At 48.6% G+C, this 24,528-nt stretch overlaps 1 protein-coding gene across 1 annotated transcript in view; it reads right to left on the bottom strand.

Annotated features, from left to right (window-relative positions):
- B3GLCT (beta 3-glucosyltransferase) overlaps positions 1-20,040 on the bottom strand; it is a 108,218-nt gene extending 88,178 nt beyond the window's left edge. Inside the window, exons 1-2 of the mRNA XM_070471760.1 lie at positions 19,688-20,040; positions 4,960-5,009 (exon numbers count right to left, since the gene is read on the bottom strand). Coding sequence (XP_070327861.1) covers positions 4,960-5,009; positions 19,688-19,760 — 123 coding nt within the window. The 5' untranslated portion in view covers positions 19,761-20,040. The remainder of the gene's footprint in view (positions 1-4,959; positions 5,010-19,687) is intronic.
- Positions 20,041-24,528: the final 4,488 nt, after the last annotated feature.

Below are 24,528 nucleotides of genomic sequence, written 5' to 3'. Positions count from 1 at the left end.
CGGAGCCCTTGGCTTCCCCTTGGCCAGGCTGTCTCCTCCTTTCCAGGCCATGCCTTTGGCTGCTAGACACGGATTATAGAAAACTGGAAATCTCAGATCCTAAAGTAGCACTGCAATGGATAAAGAAACTGTGGTCTCTTTGTACAATGGAATATTAATCAGCCTTAAAAAAGAAGGGAATTCTGGGACTTCCTTGGTGGTCCAGTGGTTAAGAATCTACCTGCCAATGCAGGGGGCATGGGTTCGATCCCTGGGTGGAAAACTAACATCCCACATGCCACACGGCAGCTAAACTTGTGTACCACAACAAAGATGCCACAGATTCCGAGTGCCGCAGCTAAGACCCGAAACAGCCAAATAAATAAATAAGTAGATTTTTTTTTAAAAAGGAAGGGAATTCTGACACATGCTACAATATGGATGAACCTTGAGGACATGATGCTAAGTGAAATAAGCCAGTCATAAAAAGACAGGGACTGTATGACACCACTACGTGAGGTACCTAGAGCTATCAAATTCAGAGATGGAAAGCAGGGTGGTGGAGGGCCAGGGGCCAGGAGGGGATGCAGAGCTGTGGTTTAATGGGGGCCAAGTTTCAGTTCTACAGGATGAAGGGAGTTCTGGAGACTGCTTGCACAACAGTATGAACATACTTAGCACTACTAAACTGTGCACTTAAAAATGGCTAAAATGGTAAATTTTATGTGTCTTTTACCACAATTTTCTAAAAATAGCATGGGAGACGATCCAACCCAATATTCCCCTTCTGCAGATAAAACAAAAGAGGCTCAGAAAAGGGTTAGACAGGATTTGCACATCTAACAGCCATTCTAGCCACAGGCCAGGACTGAAATCCAGGTCTCTGGCTCCTTTCCAGCTTTTATTCCTTACACCTTCCAGTAACGCATGCCCAACCCTCCCCCAGAGGCACTGTTCAGCAAACACGCATCATGAGATGGAAACATACTTTGAGAGTAAGCTAAAAGATATGCAGAGTACATCATGGGAAATGCCGGGCTGAATGAAGCAGAAGTCGGAATCAAGATCACCAGAAGAAATATCAATAACCTCAGATATGCATATGATACCACCCTGATAACAGAAAGCGAACAGGAACTAAAGAACCTCTTGATGAAGGTGAAAGAGGAGACTGAAAAAGTTGGCTTAAAACTCAACATTCAGAAAACTAAGATCATGGCATCCAGTTCCATCACTTCATGGCAAACAGATGGGGAAACAATGGAAACAGTGACAGACTTTATTTTCTTGGACTTCAAAATCACTGCAGATGGTGACTGCAGCCACGAAATTAGAGGCCTGCTCCTTGGAAGAAAAGCTATGACCAACCTACACAGCATATTAAAAAGCAGAGACATTACTTTGTCAACAAAGGTTCATATAGTTAAATCTACAGTTTTTCCAGTAGTCATGTATGGATATGACAGTTGGACCATAAAGAAGGCTAAGCACAGAAGACTTGATGCTTCTGAACTGTGGTGTTGGAGAAGACTCTTGAGAGTCCCTTGGACTGCAAGGAGATCCAACTAGTGAATCCTAAAGGAAATCAGTCCTGAATATTCATTGGAAGGACTGTTGCTGAAGCTGAAGCTCCAATACTTTGGCCACCTGATGCATAGAGCTGACTCACTGGAAAAGACCCTGATGCTGGGAAAGATTGAAGGCAGGGGGAGAAGGGGATGACAGAGAACGAGATGGTTGGATGGCATCACCTACTCGATGGACATGAGTTTGAGCAAGCTCCGGGAGTTGGTGATGGACAAGGAAACCTGGCGTGCTATAGTCCATGGGGTCTCAAAGAGTCGGACATGACTGAGCGACTCAACAGCAACAGCAAAAGTATTAATAATACCTACAACAAAAGTCACCTTTACCGGAAGTTACACATAAAAAGTATCCTGAACTCAGTGATTCCAGCCAAGCTGGAACAGGAACTAGACTTTCTGACAGATGCCTTGGCAAAACCAAAGAAAATCAACTGAAATTCCACAGCTTTCTGTTATTAAGCACTGCAGCTCTGACTGCCAGATACAATAGGTACGAAATGACTGACCATTTCAAACAGCTCAATTTGTAAACTGTAAAAATAAAATATCCAAGGATTGCCTGATTTAGGTGAACTGAAATGGAACCAAAATGGTTTTCATTAATTTCTCCTTTGAGAAAGAAAATCAGAGTAAATGGACTAATTGACAGAACATTTAAAATTCTGTCTCCAGCTTCCCTTGTGAAAAGGCTTAGTGGTTTGTTTTATTATCTCTTCTGCTGCGTGTTTCTGACACCATCAGTATCCATCAAAATGTGCTCACTGTCAAAAGTTCTCCAAGTCAACAGAATTGCTACTTAGACAGGAAAGACATCTGCTACCAGGGCACCCACCCCACAGTCAGCTCCTACCCTAGCCAGAAAAACACAGATCTAAGACAAGCCTCAGTGCAGCTTTTATCTACAAAGCACAAGAGATTTGAACACTTGCAATCCGTATATGTGATGCTTAGCTTATAAATCCTTCATTAAAAGAAGATTAAAAAAAAAAAAGCCTCACAAGAATTTGCTATGAAATCTTTTAAGTAGAGAATCAAACTGGCATCTTCAGCTTGATCACAACTAACCACCCAGCCCTGTGTGGAACTTCTTGAAAGGTTGCATGGGACCTTTCTTGCTGTCATAGCAGGTAAACATGTAAACAGGGAATGGCTCTGCTCTAAATGGCAGACACACAACACAATCTTCAAAACCGCTTTGTGAGGGCAGTCCTGTTACAGATGAGGGAACTAGGCATGGGTGTGTCCTGCCGGGGGTCAGGGTGGGAGAAGGGCCGTGAACCACAGCAGTCTGGCTCCAGAGCCTGGCTCCATGCCTGCGTCCCACAGGGTCCAGTGTCACAGGCCAGCACAGGACGGAAGGCAGGTCAAAGTCACCCTGACAGCTTGGCGGAGGCCATACATAGGATGAGGTGGGAAGGGCAGGCTCCACGGAAAGCTGGGGTGGGCCAGAATTCAGCAGAGCCAGGGACCCGGGAGCCAGGAGAGGCACCTGGGCCAGAGGGCAGGCCCCAGGCGGGACGGCAGGGCACTGGCCGCCTCGGGATTCCTGGGAGGAGCCACCTGATGCCAGCCAGGGAATCTGACTGGCTTGGGGAAGCCCCCCAGCTCTGAGCGGGACTGGCCTGGTTCTTGGGAACCAGGGCCCTTGACTGCAGTGAGCAGTTCGTCGAGCAGGACGGAGGGCGGCCTTCTGGGCAGCAGGGACAGCTCCTGGCTGTGCTGAGAGCGATACGCCAATGACAACCCCAGTGAACAGGGTTATTGTCAAGGGCCTTAAGTCCTGTCTCGGGTTCATCTACAGACAGAGTCTGGACGACCTTGGACAAATCGATTCTCCTCCGTCTCCCAGCCTTGGCATGGGCTACAGTAGACATTTCATCACTGCCTCTCCTCAGGGGATTAATGGCTTTTTGGCTCCGTAGCCAAGCACAGATGGGGTTAATGACACTTTTCAAGGACTTTAATACCTTTGCATGAAAAAAATGACACTAAGATATAGGACTTACCTTATCTCTACTTATATTCATATATGTATTTAAGGCCAAAAATATATGTATTTCCTTTTTTGGAAAGATGAATAAAAACCTATATTTGAAAGTATGTGCTATAATTCCTAAATCTATTATACAAAATTTAAATTCCCTATTAATAATCCTTAAAGTCATAATGAGCTTCATTATGGCCAAACAAACACGTGACAATACACGTGACAACGTAATACAAAATTACAGCATGAAAAATTCAAGGAGTCTGAAAGTGTGGATTCTGACTTCACCTTTTAATAGTCACGTGACCTTGATCAACTCACTTCTCTAAGCGTGTATTTTCTCTGCTCTGTATGCAAGTATCTGCTTTGCTTAGCAATAACACGACCACTGAGAAAAGCAAACCGAATCAAACGTCTGAAATGCTTTATTAACCATAAAGAATCGTAAAACCATAAAGAATTATTCTCCTCATTTCCCTTGTGTGGGAACCCCATGGTATAGTTAGAACAGATCACACTCTGTTGGTAAAAGAAACATTCTATTTAAAAACGCTTTTATACTAATTGTGGGGTAAAAAAGAGAGTCAACTAAGCCTTAATTAATGCGACAAAAACAACTCATATTTTAAAAATATTCTCTTTCTCAAATGCTAAACTGATCTAATGCAACCCCAAATGGTAAAATTTAGATGCAGTTCTTGAATGCAGCGAGTGATGGGAGAGGAGCAGCTCTGAGATTTGGAAAAATGCTGTTCCCTCTCCATGGGTCCCCCACATCTTCGTTTCAGGTTCTGACTGTACAAGGGGCCTGGTGGTCACCTTTGGGGTCTCTCAGCCAGCCCCCAGGATGCCCTCTCACATAACGTCACCTCAAGGGGAGGGGTACTCAGGGACTTGTGACCCCAACACAGCACACGTTTCACAGGCTGGGAAAACTAGGTCCAAGGTGAAGTCCATGGGGTCTCAAAGAATCAGACACGACTGGGCCACTGAATAACAACCTAAGACGTGGTAAGACCAGAAAAAGTCTACAGTATCCAAGTTAAGACTTCTAAAATGCCTAGCTCCATATCTGGACACCTTTTTTCTTAAGATAAAATTTAAAACCAAGCGGATCTGCCTTAATAAAGAATTTTTTTTTTAAGCAAGACTATCTGTGAGTTGCTACTGTGGATTCAAAAATCGATGTTGACCAACATTTCATTAATCCGTTGAAAGATGAAATCATTATAAAAGGATTTTTTTTTTTAAAGCAAGACTATCTGTGAGTTGCTGCTGTGGATTCAAAAATCGATGTTGACCAACATTTCATTAATTCATTGAAAGATGAAATCATTATAGCTTCCATTAAAGAAAAGACAGACAAATCTCAGACCGCAAGAATAGATTTGACTTTAGAATTAGTACCTTAGACTGTTTGGCCTCTTTCTTCACATCTTCAGAAACCAAAGCCAAAGCTGGGAGGAAGGGAGAAACAAGAAACATTTGCACATTAAAATCAGCAATTAAGATCCATTCTCATATTCAACAGCTTTGCTTAAAATGGAAAAAAAGTTATACTTAAACAGAATAAATTCTGCTCGTTTTAAAAGCAGCTGCATTGCTGCAAACTAGTACCGAAGGCCGCCTTTCTCCAGACCTAAGAGCATCCACTGGTGTGAAGTCAACAGGTACAGCTTCCCAGTGAAGGAAACAGTGCATCTAAAGAATGAGGATACCATTTGTATCTGTAGCTATAAATCACAGACAGAGGCATACGGAGTACAACTTCCTAGAAACCTGGATTCTGGTGCTTTCCAAAGCAAAGGGGAATTGCTGAGATTCCACCGGGAAGAAGTGCAAATTCCCACTCTCACATCCCTGCCAGAGCCCAACAGGCAGCCAGCGGAGCGAAATCTGGGGCAAGCCATCCGCCTCGGCGGATTCGGGTCATCGCTGTGGTGCAGAGGCTGCTCCAGGCACGTGGGGAGAGTTACCAGAACCCGGCCAAAGCCCCGGGGCCAGGGGAGAGAGAGGAAGTAGAATCACTCCCCATTTAGAATGACCTTGAGTCGGAGCCCATAAATAGACAAAGATATCCCCAGAGACACATCCAGGCTCTACATTAAAATAATAATAAGCATCCGACAGTAACACATGGAAAATAGGAAGTAAAATGCTAAACCAGGCAGGAAGGTTAACCAGACAAAAACATAATACCTTAACCTTATGGTGCATTTCTCCTGAAAAGCTAAGAGGAAAGCATTTCAGAGTCTGTTTTCTCCAATTAGCATTCCCAAGAGAAAACAATGCCGTGGAGCAAGAAGGTATGAGGGGCTGGCCAGGCAATTCCAGGGAAGAACAGTGCAGCGCACGGCGCATGGGGGGGTGGGCAGGACAGGATTCTAGGTAACGGAGAAGACCCTGCTCGGAAGCAGGAGACAGGACCACCCAGCCTGATGCCTGGAATCCTCCCACCCCAGCCCCAGACATCCACTGCCTCAAATCTAAAACATACTCACAGTCGGAAGCAAATGACTAACGAGGTTTAATCACTCCCACTTCCAGGATGACATTTCAGAAGTCAGGTAAAATCCAGATGAACCTCTCTGTGGGCACTGAATCCCAGGTAGCACTGTATGAGGCTCCGGACAGGACAGTGCCCCCTCCACCCCGACACCCCCTCCCCACCCTTCACTCTGCCTTATTCTTCTCCAGAGCACTTACCACCACTGACACAGTCTACAGCTATTTGTTTATTGCTTGTATTCTATGTTAGTTTAATGTAAGCTTCATGAAGGCAGGAATGTGGTTTTATGTACTGTTTGCCCCCTTCAACATGGGCAGCACACAGAAGAAAGTCAATAAATATTTATTGAATGAGCGAACAAATGAATGAAAGGCTTCCCGAGCCATCATTTAAGGGCTATCTCCTTACACTGACATCACCAACCCTATAGAACAAAGGAGTTTAGTGACCCCACTTAATTCATGGTCACTAAGATCGATGCCTAATTCACTTTTTACACACACACCCTCCAAGACAAATACAAAGCCCAAATCATTTACAAAGTTCTAAGAAGGGAGAACAGATTTAACATCAAACACCATTTACATTCTGCTTCTGGGTATTTACTATTTCGGTTTTGTTTTACTTATCTCTAAACTAGCAAACACATTTAAAACCCTTAAGAAGATCCCAAAAATGGAATTATTAATAAACATCTTAAGGGGAAGTTGCAACACATCAACACGCCTCAGCATCACAGAATTCTAGAAAGCGAAACAGCGTGTTAACCTATGAAACTGTGGTGATCTAATACAGGACTCTTGAGTCTCACAAATCCATCTCCCCCAACCCTGTGCATGTCGTGCTAAGTTGCTTCAGTCATGTCCAGCTGTAGCCCATCAGGCATCCTCTGTCCATGGGATTTACCAGGCAAGAATACTGGAGTGGGTTGACATGACCTTCTCCGTGGAATCTTCCGGAATCTCCTGTGGCTCCTGCTTTGCAGGGGGATTCCTCACCATGGAGCCACCAGGGGAAGTCCTCCCCCAACCTCATCGATGCCTAATTCTGAGCACGGACACTCAAAGCTCTCTGGATTAGACTTTCCTTTACCAAGAAAAAATAACCTTCCCAATGTAACAAATTCAGTGACTCCTCAGCTAATAAGCAGAGTTAGTCTTAACCTCATTTTTCTGCCAAGGCCAGGTGGCCATGTGAAAAAGAGTGTGTCAACACAAAAGCCCTGGCCCTTCAGAACACAGACTGTACTGAAGAAAAAGTGTCTTTGGTATGTATTGGTCCTAAATACTACTAACACATCACCTTACATAAACAAGCAGCTAATGTTAGCTGACAGTGTTACTGTTTAAAGTAAGAATTACCTTCAGGAAAGACGCTCCCCATAAATCAAGTGAATTCCACAAATCCTCCTTGTCTTTATGGAATAAAAACACCATACTTTTATCCAGACAAGGCTTAACTGAGTGAAGGGTAAACTAGATTTTAATTCTCTGCAAAAAATATACTGGCTTCCCAGGTGGCTTAGTGGTAAAGAATCCACCTGCCAATTCAGGAGACGTGGTTCAATCCCTGCGTCGTGAAGATCCCCTGGAGGAGGGCATGGCAACCCACTCCAGTATTCTTGCCTGGAGAATCTCAAGGACAGAGAAGCCTGACAGGCTAGTCTATGGAGTCCCAAGGAACTGGAGATGACTTGGCCACTAAATGTCAACAAAAAGTTAAAATATCCTTTAAAAACAAAGAACAAACAAAACTTATTTCTCCCCATCACTCTGCTATGAAATTAAAAACTCCTTTTTCCCATGAAAGAAATAAATTATATAATATTTAAAGCAATAACATAAGAAATACAGTTACTTGCACACATAAGAGCAAATCAGAACATGGCAAGATAATCCCCATTAGACAAATATTAAGAAAAACACTAGTTGGTTTTATCTTTGCATTTCCATAATCTAAATAAAGTAAATCATCAAGGAACCAAATGCATTTTGAAGGCACAGGATATGCTATCTCATTAACAAATCCAAATACAAAATAATGAATCACTGACAGAACTCCTACCAACTTCCCTGTTGGCTCAGATGGTAAAGAATCTGCCTGCAATGCAGGAGACCTGGGTTCAATCCCTAGTCCAGGAAGATCCCCTGAGAAGGGAATGGCAACCCACTCCAATATTCTTGCCTGGGAAATGCCATGGACACAGGAATCCACGGGTCACAAAGAGTCGGACACAACTCAGCGACTTACACCTTACCAACAAAATTCCAGCTTTTGCAGTTTGTGGAAATGAAGGAGAAACGGTGCTGACAGAGGAGGAAAGTGAGGAAAATTAGCAAGTGAGGTAAGAAATTTTCTGTCCTCTTCGACAACCCTAACAAGAACACAGAGTGGGACTGTCCCACAGCAGAAGGGAGGCGGAGACCCCATCAAGGAGGGGTGGCTGCCAGGGGCTGTGTTTGCTGTTTGGCTTCACACTAATTTCCAGATTCAGTGGGGGGAAAGAAATATTCTTGAAAGCTTGGCCTTAATGCACACTTGGAGAAATATTCTAAAAGGTAAATCATGCTCTTCTATGCCAAGCGGCTGTTTAAAAAGTAATTTTCCCTTTTCTATCTTCAACATGCATTCCTCTAACTGCTACAGGGAACTATATTTAAAGTGCAAATCAGGGCAGGCAATAGAAATAAGACCTTTCTCATGATAACTTTAGATAATTCAAGCCAACGAATGTGTGTGAGCACACCTACCCCGAGAGATACATCAAATTTTACAGCAATCCCAGGCCTGAGATTTATAGGCCAGCCTCGGCCCTAGAGTATAAGAAATGGGAGAGGAATTAATTGCGATGCATTTAAGCAACACTAATCAACTGTCTTCCGGTCCATCCCCCCAGGGGAGGGAGGCAGCAGGACTGGCCCAGGCAAGAAAAGACCCCTGAGCCTCCCAAAGCAACTCTGCTCTGTTCCTGTGGCCAACTCACCCTCCCAAACCCTCCCCGTAACCTTTACCACAGAAACCAAATTAAGTACCAAACACGGAAAGCAGTAAGACGCTAAGTGGCCCCCTCAGAGGAGAGCTGCCAGGATGCAGTGGGATGGGCAGAAAGGGTTTAGCAAGGGTTCAGCAGGACTAAAGGCTCAGGAGGTGTCTGTGGAGGAAATTAACGAGCACCATGGGGCCAGGTGGTCCCGGGCCCCCACCCCAGCTGTCTGGGACAGAGCCCACCCACCCCTGGGAGCCTTGGCTGGTGCCCCCAGGCTCAGGGCTCCCCCTGGCCCATTCTCTGCTGTGACCTACTTCACATAACAGGTTCCAGTGGCCAACCCCGCCCCGGGCAGCCCCGGCTCCCTAGGGCTTCCAGGTTTAATTCCAGCTCCTGTGAAGGAGCCTGGACTCCGGGATGCAAGGCCTGCAGCCAATTTAACTGGTTCCACGACCTGCTTTGAAGATAATCCCTGGCAGGAGAGGAAACAGAAACAAAGGCGGCTGCCCAAGCACCTGCATTCCTCACACCCTCTGACAAAGCCACCGTCTCCAGGGCTGTGGACGTGGGGGGAGCGGGGGTGCCCCGCAGGGAGCACCCGTGCCTCTGCGGGGCTGAGGACAGGGCAGAACCGAGGCAGCTGAAGAGCCCAGGGGTGAGCACACGAAGCACACCACACGGGCTCAGAATGGGGCCTGCCTGGCGCGAGCTGCGGGCTCTGGGTGTGAGCAGCCACTGCCAGTATCTTTATTAATGCATGCTTTCGCGTGTTCAACAGAAGATCAAAGAGGGGCTGCCCGAGTTAAGCATCACGCTTTATGCTAGGAGCCGGGTGAGGATGACGAAGCAGGTGATGGTCTAACCCCACGGACAAGTCCTGTGTCAACAGCCAAAGGCAGACGGGGGCCCTCTGACGGCACCGCTGCCCAGGGAGCCCCGGAGAAGGAGGGAGGGCAGAGACCAGCAGGGCAGCAAGTTCAATGCCAGGCCGCAGAGACGCCAAGCGCAAGAGGAGGAGGCCAGGAAACAGGCTTCTGCAGACAAAGCAGGTCCAACAGCGCAGCGAGCCCGGAGCACGGGTGCTGCGGGGAGCGGAGGAGGACCTGGGCACGGACGCCTCGGGGTCCATGGGGTGCTGTGTGGCTTGGGGCCGGGGTGCGGCTGGAATGGCTGGGCCATGTCCTGAAAGGGGTCAGTCCGGTTTTACTGAGTGCTACTGAAAGCTTTCTGAGGCTTTTAAGAAGGGGGATGCCATGCTGAGATGTGTGCCTGAGACCAGTTTCCAGAGGCAGCGTGTGGGGTGGGCTGTGGGGAGACCACACACACAGACACACCGGCCAGAAGGGTGATGGAGCCAGACCCCGAGAGCCAAGGGACCTAATGAAGGTGGCGACTCCTGGGCGCAGCAGGCGGGGAACCAGAGCGCAGCTGAGGTGTTAAAGCAGCAGCATCTCCAGGTCTGGAGACGGACCCCACGAGCGGATGAGGGCGGGCAAGGGCCGACAGGGAGACGAGTGTGGGTGACTCCGGGTTTCGGATCCGAGCGACGGGGTAGCCTGGGGTGCCACTCAGATGCTACAGGATAAAGGACAGTGAGCAGACTGTGGGAGAACTCAACGTGGTTCCCAGCTTCCCGAGATGCTGCAGGGGATTCAAGTGGCAACACCCTCCTCGCGGCCTGGTCCCCAGCACAGCTCAGCGCAGAGGCCCGAGAGGAATTTCCACACTCGGAGTCTCCGCGCGGCGTGGTGGAACCAGAGCCACACAGCTGGATGCTCAAGATGGGAGCAGGGGAACCCCAACATCTCAGGGACTCAACTGCCAAGGAGACAGAAAGGCGTGGCCAGGCAGACAGAAGGCAAGCGTGTGAAGGGCTTTCTGAGCCCTCTCCTTAAGAGCCAACGAGAAGGATGGACAGGAGAGCTAGACTTTTGCTCAGGGACCAAATACAAACAGCAAACTCTCAGGAAAAGAGATCCCCTGCTTTGGGGATGACGCCAGTGCCATTCCGCCACCACAGCAGGTAGAGAACTGCACGGCATTCAGGGTCGGGAACCTCTTCGCTGTGTTCCATGGGATTCCCAACTGTTTCAAAGGATGCAGCCAGTTGGGAAAAGTCAGGAGAGGCAAGGCTCCCCCAAGGTAGAGAGCACACAGACCCCGCTTTCCTCCTGCCCGAGCCCCCGGCTGCTCACACTGGATCTCACTCCATCTGAAACACGTCCCCTGTTTCCTCACAGAAATCAGTGGGAAATGGAGTCTGGAACGCATACTTTCCCTCACTCGGCAGCAACATTTGCCAGGACAAATATACTCCACGTGCCAGAGGGTTAGCATATGTACAGGAGGGACAATAAACGGAGCGGGGGAAAAGAGAAAAAGAAAAGAATTATATATTTTAGGAAGGAAAAGATCTTTTGCTTCTTTGATTCATATCTCATTTAAACAGATGATATGAAAACCCATATGCCACTCAGGATCTGAAAAGAAGCAAACTCCAACTCAAACAGCATTTGGCGAGGAAGTCATAAGCAGGGTCCACAGGCGGAGTCGTGGGTGAGGGGAGAAGAACCCTGTGCACACCCCCCACCCCCCAGAACACCAGGAGGGGGTCCGGGCAAGCAAACACGCAAACACAAGAAGTCAGGGCTCCGTCCAACTCCGTTATGCTGCTGGACAACATTCAGCAGTCAACCGTCAGGCTCGTTTTATGCCTGACTTTAGTACCTTCGTTTTGAAATATAAAATGTGGGTCCCAGGGCTTCCTGGTGGCTCAGTGGTAAAGAATCCTCCGGCCAATGCAGGAGACACAGGTTCAATCCCTGATCTGGGAAGATCCCACATGCCTCAGAGCAGCTAAGCCCAAGGGCCACAACTTCTGAGCCTGTGCTCTGAAGCCGGGGAAGGGTCACAAGAGAAGCCACCGCGATAATGAGGAGCCCCCAACGAGAGAAAAGCCTGTGTGGCAATGAAGACCCAGCACAGCCACACAAAAAAAGTGGGTCCCCAAAAGCACACCCGTCAGTGTCACTGAATCCATGGTACCCACAGCCTGAGACATTCCAGGAACTCATCTCGAGTCCAAAAACCTTTGCTCCACCAGCCCACTGCTCCAGGTTTTGAGACTCACACTCCAGGTGCTAGAGTCCTTCCAGTAGCATCTATAAATCTGCCAAACGATACCACAACCAGAGGAAGCCTTCTGAGTTCCAATTCTGGGGTCTCTCAGTCCCTTCCCAAGAAGGCAGAGCCCCTGAATGCCGAGTATCAGGCCTCACCCCCACACTCTGCTTTCCCCATTAACAGCTCCTTACTTCACCTTAAGACAAAGCAACCAGCAACCACCTTTACATTCTACAGATGGGCACGGAAACCACCAGTGACCGTCCCAGTTCACACCTGGGCCAGGATGGTCCCAACAGGGCTCTGCAATGTGCCAGCAGACACAATTCGCCTGGCGCCTTGTTAAAGACACAGATCCATGGGGCCTTGTCTTGACTCTCCTGAATCAGAAAAAGCTGCAGCTGGAACCCAGAAATCTGCATTTTAACAAATAAGACTCTAAGACCCTGAAGTGTTCCCATTGTGCTGAAGTCTGACACCCACTCAAAGGAACAGAACACCTGTCTTTTTTTTTTTTTCCTTCCCCCAACTGGCTTTGGCCATTTATCTTCCTTTGCTTCCTTCAACTCATAAATGACAAACAAGCTCCTGCCTATCCACCCTCGAGGATCTGGAGAAGATAAATTCAGTGTGATGTGTAAAGAGCCTTGAGCTTCTTATGGGAAGCAATGATGTAAACCAAAACATATCACCTTGTAAGATCATAAAATATTCCTTTAGGAGTGAAAGTAAGTCGTATCCCTAGGAGAGACTGGCACTGCTATAGTTGAGATGCATTCAAATCTTATTTGATGATACTTCAATTCATTTGTATTGGTTAAGCCTGCTGCTCTACATCAGATCAGCTTTACAGATAAAGCCTGTTTGCTTCTCCAGTTTCATTACACAGACATTTTTAGTATTAATAAATGTTTAAATAAGTTTATGTTGTCAATCAAGGCCCTCTTCTTTAAAAAAAAAAAAAGAAATGAACTCAAATTTCCCCTTAAATCTCTCTCATGCGGACCTCTCCTCTGAGGTCCAGACCGTCAGTGGATCTCACTGCTACTGGACATGGTACCCAAGCATCTCACAGGCACCCCAAACTCAACCTGTCCAAACAGAACTCATCTTTGCCTCCCCCTAAAATTAAAAGCAAACTTTAGAAAACCGTCTGGGTAACTTCATGCCACAGAACTACACACTTAAAAATGGTTCAAATGATTCATTTTATGCTATATATATATTCAACTACCATAAAACAATTTTTTCCTTTGACCACATCTGGTCCTTCTCCATCAGCGCCTGTATCAGTAAACAGCTCTGCTCTCCACCTACACTCAGAGCAGGAGCCTGTGACTCATCCTTGGCCCTCCTCTGGGCCCACTGGACCAGTCAACCACCGCACCTCTGACTCGTAATCAGCTCTCGCCAGGTTGACTCTGGCAGCCTCCTCACTCGTCCGTCCCCTACGTCCACACCAGCCCCCACCCATCCCTGTTCTACAGAACCACCAGCTTGAGCTTAACATGTCAAGTCAAATCACATCACTGCCTATGACAGCGCTGCAACAGCTCCCCACCGCTCTAAGGGCCAAGTCCAAAATCCCCACGCTGGTCTGCAAGGCCCCCATGGAACTTCCAGCCCCCTCCCCTGTCCAGTCCCGTCCTTTCTCCACAAGCTTCCTCCAGCCAGAGCCTTGTCCTGGCCCCTCCTTCCTCCCCATGGTAGCTAAGCTCTGTCTGCTTCCCCTTCAGGTCTGAGCTCCAAGGCCCTGCCTTGAGAAACTTCAGGGCTTCTCAACCTGGCGTTATTGCTGGTTTGGACTGGAAAATTGATTCTTTGAGGGGGGAAGGGGATGCCCCATGCACTGTGGGTTGCTCAGCAGCACCCCTGCCAAACCACCCCCTGTGACAGTCCTGAAATCTCTCCGTATCGACAAGGATTCCCTGGGGGGCAAGGTGACCACCCCCACCCCGCATTGGGAACCTCAGCTCCAGACTTCCAGTAAAGCCTCATCAGTTCTTGGTGGTCCAGAGATAAAGAATCCGCCTGCAATGCAGGAGACACAAGAGACGTGGGTTTGATCCCTGGGTGGGGAAGATCCCCTGGAGGAGGACACAGCAACCCACTCCAGTGTTCTTGCCTGGAGAATCCCGTGGACAGAGGAGTCTGGCAGGCGGACACGACTGAGTGACGGAACAACGGCCCTGAAACACTTGTCACAGCGCCCTGACAACACCACAGCACTGGGCAGACTGGTGCTCCTGTTCAATGTCACCTTCCCTTCCAAGACTGCGAGCTCCATGAGAGTAGAAACAGGCTAGATCAGGTTCTTCCTGCAACAACCCCAGTGTCTGGCGCATACTAGACGCTCAACACCTTCCGAACAAAGAAACTCTGAGTACAGTTTTTCCTTTTAATACTACGTAAAACTTATTAACATGTTCTGGTAGTTCAAATCAGCACTTACCTGGTTTCTCTGGAAGCAGCTTAGTGATCAGACCTCTGAGATGTGGCCTTAAGGGAGACTCTCCATCAATAAAAGGTCTAATGAATCCCTGACGCCTACTGTGACTTCTCCTTTATATGGGGAAAGGTGTGTGTATGCGCTCAGCCCTTCAGTCGTGTCCAACTCTGTGCAACCCCATGGACTGTGGTCCCCCACCAGGCTCCTCTGTCCATAGGATTTCCCAGGCAAGAATACTGGAGTGGGTTGCCATTTCCTTCTCCAGGGGCTCTTCCTGACCCAGGGATCAAACCCAGGTCTCCTGCATTGGCAGGCGGGTTCTTTACCACCTGGGCCACAAGGGAAGCCCTTGGTACTGGCTCCAAGGAGCCAAAAATCTGTAACATCTGTAAACTGTTATAAATAATGTTTCTCATGAAAAGCAAAAAAAGCTGGCCCTTAATGGTCCAAATGAGGTCAGTAATTACGACTTAAGTACCGGGCCCACCGTGTTTCCCTCAGGAGAACTGAACACAAGGGTTCATCTCCTCCCCTCCTCCACCCCCAATTGAAATAGCTGCTCTTCCTCCGTCTGCTTCCATCCCCGCATCCCAAGAGCCTGACTACTGGCTACAGGCAAACTCCTGGGTCAAGCTGGTGACCACGGGGGCCACATCAGCTTGGCGGCCAACAACAAAGAATCCACCCAGATGGTTAAAATCTATGCTGGTAATATCTGAGTACTGCTGAATAAATAAGAGGAGGGCTTAAAAATCCAAAACAGAAGAGTACAAAGCAACCTGGAGCCAGGTGTGACTCTTGGAGTCCTAAAGTGTCTGATTCGTTGCCATGAAAAGAATCCAAGCAATACCTGGCTCAGAGTGGAAAATCACCCCTAATTTTGGCAGGTGCTAAGAAATATAATCCTGACTCAGTAGAAACAGGGATAAGAAAGATAAATGTTACTATCTATTATCACTGGTTCAAATAAGCTTCTTCACAGATGTAACAATGAGAATTAGGCTTGGCTTCATGTAGTAAAAAAAAAAAAAAAAAAACCAACAATTGAGGCTTAAACAAGACAGATTGTTATCTCACGCAATACATGTGTGGAAATAGGCAATGGTGGGCTGGCACAGTGCTCCACATCTACCTGGTACCCAAGTGGTACCATCCTTTCTGCTCCACCATTGTAACTACTGGCTTCTGTTTCCAAGGTCACCTCATGGTCACAAGATGGCCACTGTAGCTCCAGCCATCAGATTCACGTTAACAGGCAACGAGGAGGAGGAAACAATGGCAGAAGGCCTGCACCGCAGCTGGGTCAGTTTTAATAAACTTTACCAAGAGACGCACTCAGAGCTCCCTGCAGACAGCTCACTAGCTACCCCTGTTTGCAAGGGCTACTGAAAATGTTTTTCTGCTGGACACGCTGCCGCTGCCACCACTCCTCCACCCTTCCCCTTATCCCCTGTATTATTAGTCTGCTCAGTTCAGTGACTCAGTCGTGTCTGATTGCCACCCCACAGACTGCAGCACACCAGGCGTCCCTGTCCATCACCAACTCCTGGAGCTTGCTCAAACTCATGTCCATTGAGTCGGTGATGCCACCCAACCATCTCATCCTCTGTCGTCCCCTTCTCCACCCGCCTTCAATCTTTCCCAGCATCAGGGTCTTTTCCAATGAGTCAGTTCTTCTCATCAAGTGGCCAAAGTACTGGAGTTTCAGCTTCAGCATCAGCCCTTGCAATGGATATTCAGGATCGATTTCCTTTAGAATTGACTGGTTTGATCTCCTTGGAGTCTAAGAGACTCTCAAGAGTCTTCTCCAACATCACAGTTCAAAGGCATCAATTCTTTGGCACTTAGCTTTCTTTATGGTCCAACTCTCACATCCATACATGACTACTGGAAAAACCATAGCTTTGACTAGACGGACCTTTGTCGGCAAGGACTGCTAGGGCCGCCATAATAGAGACTATGGAGGGTGGGGTGGGCAGGGGGCTTAAACAACAGAAACTTATTTCTCACACTTCTGGTGGCTGGAAGTCCAAGACCATGGAGTCAGCAGGGTTGGTTTCTGCTGAGACCTCTGTCCTTGGCTTGAAGTTGGATGATCTCCCCTCGTGTCCTCATACCACCTTTTCTCTGTGAGCATTTCTGGGGTCTCTACCTCTTACAAAGGGTCCTACTAGATTAGCCCTGTCCTTATGACCTCTTTTAACCTTTTTGTGCCGTGGTTTAATCACTAAGTCCTGTCCCACTTTTTTGTGAATCCACAGGCTGTAGCACACCAGGTTCCTCTGTCCATGGGATTCTCCAGGGAAAAATACTGGAATGGGTTGCCATTCCCTTCTCCAGGGGAATCTTCCCAACCCAGGAAGAAACCCAGATCTCCTGCCTAGGAAGGGGGATTCTTTACAACAGAGCCATTTTGATTACCTCCTTAAAGGCACATCTCCAAATACAGTCATGTTGAGGATCAGTGCTTCAATATATGTATTTGAAGGACAAAACTCTGTTCATAACACTGCTGATTATCTAAGACAGTGGTCACCAACCTGTTTGGCACCAGGGACTGCTTTTGTAGCAGACAATTTTTCCCTGGTGGGGGTGGGGGTGGGGTTAGGTTCACCAGGTATTTATCTCCTGCTGTGCAGCCTAGTACCAGGGGACTGGGGACCCCTAAGAGGTTTAGCCAGGAAAAAACTAAGGGTTTGGGGGATAGCGGATAGACTCTGCCACAAGAAAACCAGTTGACACTGTAAGAGATGGCAAAGTTCTAGTATTTTATCGAGTCTATGCCTCCCGTTTTATAGGAAAAAACTGAGATTCAAAGGAATGAGAAGCCACATAGGGGCTGACCCAGAGGCGTGAATACATCTTCTGAGTCTAGTCTTGGCTCTGGACTTTAGGACTGAAGTTGCAGTGACTTTTGTCTGTAGAAAAGAAAAAAATGTCTGGGTTTAAAATAAATGTTCTTGTTGACTTCTCTGAAAGCTTAAATGAATACACTACATTTGTGGGAGAACTAAAGTACAGAGTCAGGTCCCCTAATCAGGGAATATTTAAGGTATTTTTATACTGTCTGAATTGTTCACATACCTTGGAACTCCTATCATGTTCTCTATTTCAACAAGAGTCCAAGAATCCCGATTTCAAGACATATGAAGGCTGGGCAACACACCTCTCTATTTCTCCGTGTCCCTCCACAACATCAAAGGGAACTCATGATTTGCTTCAGATTTGGAAGAACACAGCTTCCTGTCTGTACCAACCCATGAAATCCCCTTCACAAAACCAAATGTCTCACAGGGACCTTTTAATAGGTTTTACGTCTTATTTATTGTGCTTATCTGACAACTTCACAAGGCTAAAACACATCTCTTAAGAATGTGTGGACATTTTAGTTCATTCTGAATGTCTGGTAATATATTATCAAGTGCAGACATTCCCTTTCCTGCAGTGAAAAACAGACCCACAGAGCAACCCACGTGTGCACTTCAGCCCCTCTAGTGAATGTATTACACACAAATATTACATTCCAGGTACAGCGGTTACAAAGTGCAGAGCTATAAATAGAACGCCAATTTCAGCTCCCACCCACCCCATTTGGTGAGGTGCAAAACGTCCAGGCAGCAGGCCAGCTGATGCAGCCGGGAATCTCATAGTCCCTCCAACCTCCCCTCCTCCCCCGGCGCCCCCCACTCCAGCAGCGCACTCTTCGGCTAAAGCAAATCCCCGCTAAGTTCAGTAGCGCCCCCCACCGTCAATTACAGCCTTCGCTGCCCAAGGTGCCCAAACATTTTTAATTACATTGTTACTTAATCACGCGTGTGAACAATTACCAATTAATTTCACTGGCTTTTCCCACACTTACTGAACTGCTATAGACAGGCCAGGGGTACACAGTCAAGGTCCTTATTCAGAGAATTTTAAGTCCAAATAGAAACGGCTGCCAAGGTTCCGGTGGGCTACCGAAACAGCAGGGCACAATGACGCTACGTCTTTTCCGAAACTGCACCATTCTGCCATTTCTAAAAATCTGAAATCACTGCCTCTTAACAGGCTGGAAACAAAAAGTCTGAGATGACAACAACCCCGAGAACGCTAATAGGAATATTTTTCCTCCAAGGTTTCAAACTTGAACAAACCTCAACCATGAAAGTCAATTGCAATGATTTTTTTTTAAACTTTTATCACATTATTTTATGGGGGGGGGGGCATGCTCTTGCGAGGAGCACGGAACAAAAAAAGGGAAGGGGCATTACAGCAGCACCAGACAAACACTGTTGGCAGAGTTCTCTAATTCCTCCCCAGAAGATGCAGGGTTCGGAAGACTCCCTACGGCCTCCCCCGTGCCCCGACCGACACCCAGAGGCCCAGCCGGGCACCCGGTCCTCCCTTCCTGGTCAAGGATCCGGTAAAAGGGGCTGGGGCCCGGTGAACACCCCAGCCTGGGGGGTCCAGGCAGGTCTGTGAGACCCCCATAGGGAGCCCCGGGCGAGGTTGGGGGTGCAGCGCTGGTCACCCCGCGGGCTAGCCGGGCGGTGCGGGCCAGAGAGCGCGGGAGCCCGGGCCGCGGAGCCCGCCCGCCCGCCCGCCTCCAGCCTCCGCCGCTAGCGCGGAGCGCGGAGGGCCGGCGGGACGCGGGCGGAAGGCAGGGGGGCGGGCCCGCGGCCGCCGCTTCCCTCGCTCCAAAGTTTCTCGCAGTTGCACATTCACTCCGCGCTTCCTGTGGGGGTGGGCGCCGCGCCCTCGCGGCCCGGCCGGCCGCCTGCTCCCGGCGGAAGGAAGCGCGGAGACGCGAGTCGAACCGAAGCGGCGGCGGGACCCCAGCGAGCTGAAAGGGGCCGGCCAGGCGCACCCCGGGGTCCCGGGGTCCCGGGGATCCGGGGCCGGCCGGGGCGCCGGGAGAGGGCGCTGCCGCCGCGGGCGCGGCGGGGACGGGACGGCGAGGCGCGGGCGCCGCGGGGTAGGGCAGGGCTGGGCCGCCTGGCGTTTCCCCCAGCGCGGACGCGGGGCGCGGGCGGCTGCGCCCGGGGAGCCCACGCCTCTCCGGTGCGCGCCCGGGCCGCCCGCTACTTACCCAGGGAGCAGGTGAGCAGCGAGAGCAGTGTCGGCAGCGCCAGGCGGCGGCCGCGGCGGGCGGGCGGCCGCATCCCGGCGGCGGGGCTGAGCGCCCTATACGGGCGCGGGGACGGGAGACGCGCGGGGAGCGGAGCTGCACCGCTGCCGCCGCCGCCGCCCCTGCCGCCGCGGCTGACCCGTCTCCGCGGCTCCCCTCCTCCCTTCCCCGGCCCCGCGCCGGCTCCGGACGCGCCCTCTGGCGGCCGGTAGCGGGAGCGCCCTCGTGCGCGCTTCCCGCGCCCGCCCGGCTCGTGGCTGTGGCCTGAAGGTCCCCAGGGGCCGGGCTGCCGGGAGAGGTGTCCACCCCTCCGCGGGGACAGCGGCCTCCTTCAGGCGTCTGACCTCTGCTCCCTACGGTCTGCACTTCTTTTCCTTCCTCGCATTTAACCTGGGCCCCATCCTCTGCCTTCGTGCACCCCTGCCTTGCTTCATCACCTCCCTTTCCACGATTGCCAGCAGTAGGTCAGTGTCCCTTCTTGTCCCCAAAGTGAAGCTAAAAGGGAGATGGGCGTCAGAGGAAGGAAGGACAGGAAGGAGAATCGTTTTTCTTCCCTGCTAATGTACCATCTGTTATTTTTTTTAAAATCAATAATTCAACCCTTAATATTGTTGGCACCAACAGTTCTACTTTGATGAAGGTGTTTTTAATCAGCTCAACTAATTTACTTCATATTCTCTTTTGAAAGGGAATGTTGCCAATAGCTTAGGCCTGAAATTTGACTTTTAATAGAAGTTTGTGTAAATGTAATTTTGAGTGTTCGCCATAATGGAAGAGGAAGGGTGTAATTTTATCCAAAAGTCTGATTAAAAAAATAAATTACATTGGAATGCAGAAAAGTGGAGGGACCATGGAATCTTCCTTAGGAAAGTCCCTCTTGTCCCCAGCTGAGTGGCCCTCCCCAGCAGGGAAGATGGTGGTGGAAAAGGAAGCAATTACAGAGGAAATGCAGCCCTCTCTAATGAGGGTCCTGTACCACACCACCCCACCCCACACCACACCCCCCTTCCCCAACACACACACATGCCTCTCCCCGGGAACTTCAACCCACTGCAGCCTCCTAGGAAGGAGGCAGGACCAAGAGCTCATGCTCACCAGACCGAGGCCTCCTGATGGTCACATCCATGTTTACATTCCTATTTCCTCATATTTTTTGGATGCCCACACTGTGCCTCTCACTGCACCAAGCACCCTCTGAACACCATATCTTCCACGTGGACATGCAGCATCCACCCACTTGCTTAACATCAAGTGAAGACCAGTGCCAGGCCATACGGATGCCAGTAAGATGTGGGTGAGACAGAGAAGCAGGTGCTGAATTATTGGCTGTCTTTAGACCAATAAAGGTGACTGTTCTCTGGGAGGTTTGACCTTGAGTGCCTGGGACCAGTATGGTCATCTGCCCTTACAACAGCTGCTCCAATTGTTTTTAAAAGATGTCTGGTGGCAATGGTTTTTTTTTTTTTTTTTTTTTTCTCTCTCTCTCTTCGTTTTACATTGAAGTCTTAAAACTGGGGATTGAATATTTTGTGTGAATGCAAATAGTCCCATTTGGTTCCATTCAGCCAAGGTTTGTGGCCCCATGTCAACACCATTTTTCTGGGAGGGAAAAGAAATGTAAGACTCCTTCCTTCCGTTTTTTAGTGAAGCTTTGCAAATTTATGACTGACTGCATCGATCCCTTCTATCCTTCTTTAAAATTCACCTGCCTGGTTTAAAGTTCTAGAAGTTTTCCAATTTCCAAAGCTGTTCAGCTTTCTTCCAAGAAAACCTTTCTCGCATATATGAGATATTAAATATTAAAACAAGAGACGTCCCTGGTAGTCCAGTGGCTAAGACTCTGTCTGCACTCCCAGTGCTTGATTTCAGTCCCTGCTCAGAGAACTAGATCCCGCGTTCTGCAACAAAGAGTTCACCACAACTAGAGATCCCACCCAATGCAACTAAGATCCAGCACAACCAAGTAGTTAAATAAAAATCCACTCAGACCAAAACAAACAAAAAATTAGAGTGTTTAAACAGACACAGAAACCTAGAAATTAAGCAGCTTACTTACTATGTATTCACATATCTACTCCATGTTTGATAACAAGCAACACTAGGTGCTTAATATTTTCATCCATGTGTAGTAAAGGCGTGGGAAACAGCCCTAAATACAGCCGAGAGCACCAGGTCGTAAACTTGCCCTGGCGTGCTTCCTTCCCACAGCAGACACAGATAAATGGCTCATCACAGAGCTCCATAACTCACGTTTTAAAAAGGATTACTCTTCACGTACTCTAGTCACATGATCAGTGGATTTGCTCAGAGTGCTCCCTCCCCATCCGACCACAGATTGAGTTGCCTAGAACAAGACGTGCCCGTGGGGACACCAGTGTTCACAGTGACACACCATCTGCCTCCGGGCCTCTTTTGCCACCTGAACCACCAACCATTAAGGGGAGACCTTTCAACAGAAAAAAAATTCATCTCATTCACTGTAAGACCACGAAAATGAGCAGGTCACAACTCTCTTCCTGGGATTCACTCACCTGAACAGGTGACATCTTCACACGCACCCCTGAAAGTATGCCCTTGCTCTGTGCAGGGGTAGAACCACGGAGTCACCTCTTTTGGGGGTGGGGGGTTATCGTATCATGATTGAGACAGACTGGTAATTTTTAAAAAGAATTTTCTAAATGCGAAAGGAGAACGTAATACTATATGGAGAAAACCATAGATCACCAAACAATCTCATAAGTTTATGAGATTATTATAAAGGTGGTTTCTGATCACTTAATAACTTTACATTAAGCCCAAAAGGCTGGACTGCATTCATTCATTCAACCGACGCTGACCCACTGAACACTTCTAGCTGGCATGCCCATTGCTCAGCTCTGGGGCAGATACAAAGAAGCAGAAAGCATGGCCTTGGGTGTAAGAGCTCCCAGTCCAGTGAGAGAGACAGAAACATTCAGAAGTGGTAATTCCCAAAGTGGCTAAGACTCTGGGTTCCCAAAGCAGGGGGCCTAGGTTCAATCCCTGATCAGGAAACCAGATCCCACATGCTTCAGCTACCGCATGCCACAACTAAGACCTGGCGCAGACAAATAAATAAATATAATAATTTTTTTTTAAGTTCAGAAGTAATGTTCCTGCTGTAATGAAACACTATAGCACAGGTGGGAACACTTCGGAACATACAGAGGGGAAAACAGACTCTATCAGGGCCATAGGATTTGGTTATTAGAAAAGCGGACATGACCTTTCGACAGGGTCTTAAAGGGGATATAGGAGGTTCTGGGCTGAGAGAAAAAGGAAGGGCATCCAGACAGAAACTCACATGCACACCGCAAAGCTCAGAGGTGTCTGGCGTGTGGGGCAGTGGTGACGGGGTGCAGGCTTCTTGCCCAGCCCGGCCTGGGCATCCGGCCCGGTGCCAGCAAAGACCAGGGGACAGACCCCAGCTCCCCATTCTCAGGGCCTTCTCAGGAGGACCATTCCTCTGCACACAGAAAAGTGGCCTTATGAATTATGCATGCGCCTTGAGGGTTATTTTCCCAAACTAAAATCCACCCTGAGGTCTGACGGTAGAGTAGAATGTCTAAAACTGGGTCTTAGTGATAATCAGACCCATGATATAACCATCCACTAACCATGTCATGAAGAATTGACTCATTGGGAAAGACCCTGATGCTGGGAGGGATTGGGGGCAGGAGGAGAGGGGACGACAAAGGATAAGATGACTGGATGGCATCACCGACTCGATGGACATGAGTTTGAGTAAACTCCAGGAGTTGGTGATGGACAGGGAGGCCTGGCGTGCTGCGATTCATGGGGTCTCAGAGAATCGGACACGACTGAGCGACTGAGCTGAACTGAACCATGTCCCATGTGCTTCCCAGGGGGCTCGGTGGTAAAAAACCCACCTGCCAATGCAGAAGACTCGGGTTCAATCCCTGGGTTAGGAAGATACCCTGGAGGAGGAAATGGCAACCCACTCCAGCATCCTTGCCTGGGAACTCCCATGGACAGAGGAGCCTGGTGGGGGACTACAGTCCATGGGGTCACAGAGAGTCGGTCACGACGGAGGGATGAGCACACATACAGCCATGCCCCACTCACCCAGAGCCAGTGCACACATGATTCTAGGGGAGAGATCAGTCACTTCACCTGAGGCCTTCACCTTTAGGGAAACGAGGGGAATCATCGCCTACAGGAGAAGAGACAGCAAAGACCTCCGTCCCTTGGAGTAGACCCAGTGGCCACACCTCCCGTGTAGCAGGCACTCAGGAAGAATACTTTGACGACAATTAATCAGAGGGTGTCTCCCACGCCTCTGATAAGCTTGTCTCCCTTTGCTTTCAAAGTCCAAGACTGTAAATGAAACCCATTCTATCAAGCCACACTTTAAACCACGATTTTTACCCAAAGAGGCTGAATTCCCACAGACTATCAGCCCTGAACCAAGATCCAGGAAATAAACTATCTCTGCAGTCCCCAAGGACAAGCCCAGAAATCTGAAGCTGTTGGTTTTTTTGAAGATAGAGAAAGGTTTAGACTATTCTCTACCAAAAAAAGTTATCTCCTAGAAACTTCTGATCAGAAACAGATTATCCACTTGGTTCTTTTGTTCTCCTTTCTAGAATCACGTAGCCTCTGGTTCTCAGTAAAGATCAGGAATCTCTCCTTTTAGGCGTATCAACAAGAGCAAGAGGAAGCATCCCTCTTATTTTTTTTTTTTTTTTTTGCAATTTTGTATATTTTATTTACTCTCTAGGATCCATTTTTAAAATTCAATGTATTTAAACTTTTAAAAAAAT

Source organism: Odocoileus virginianus, chromosome 8 (genome assembly GCF_023699985.2).
Source record: "Odocoileus virginianus isolate 20LAN1187 ecotype Illinois chromosome 8, Ovbor_1.2, whole genome shotgun sequence".
Lineage (NCBI taxonomy): Eukaryota > Metazoa > Chordata > Mammalia > Artiodactyla > Cervidae > Odocoileus > Odocoileus virginianus.
The sequence above is the reverse complement of the archived record's forward strand: the minus strand, read 5'-3'. Positions and strand labels throughout refer to the sequence as shown.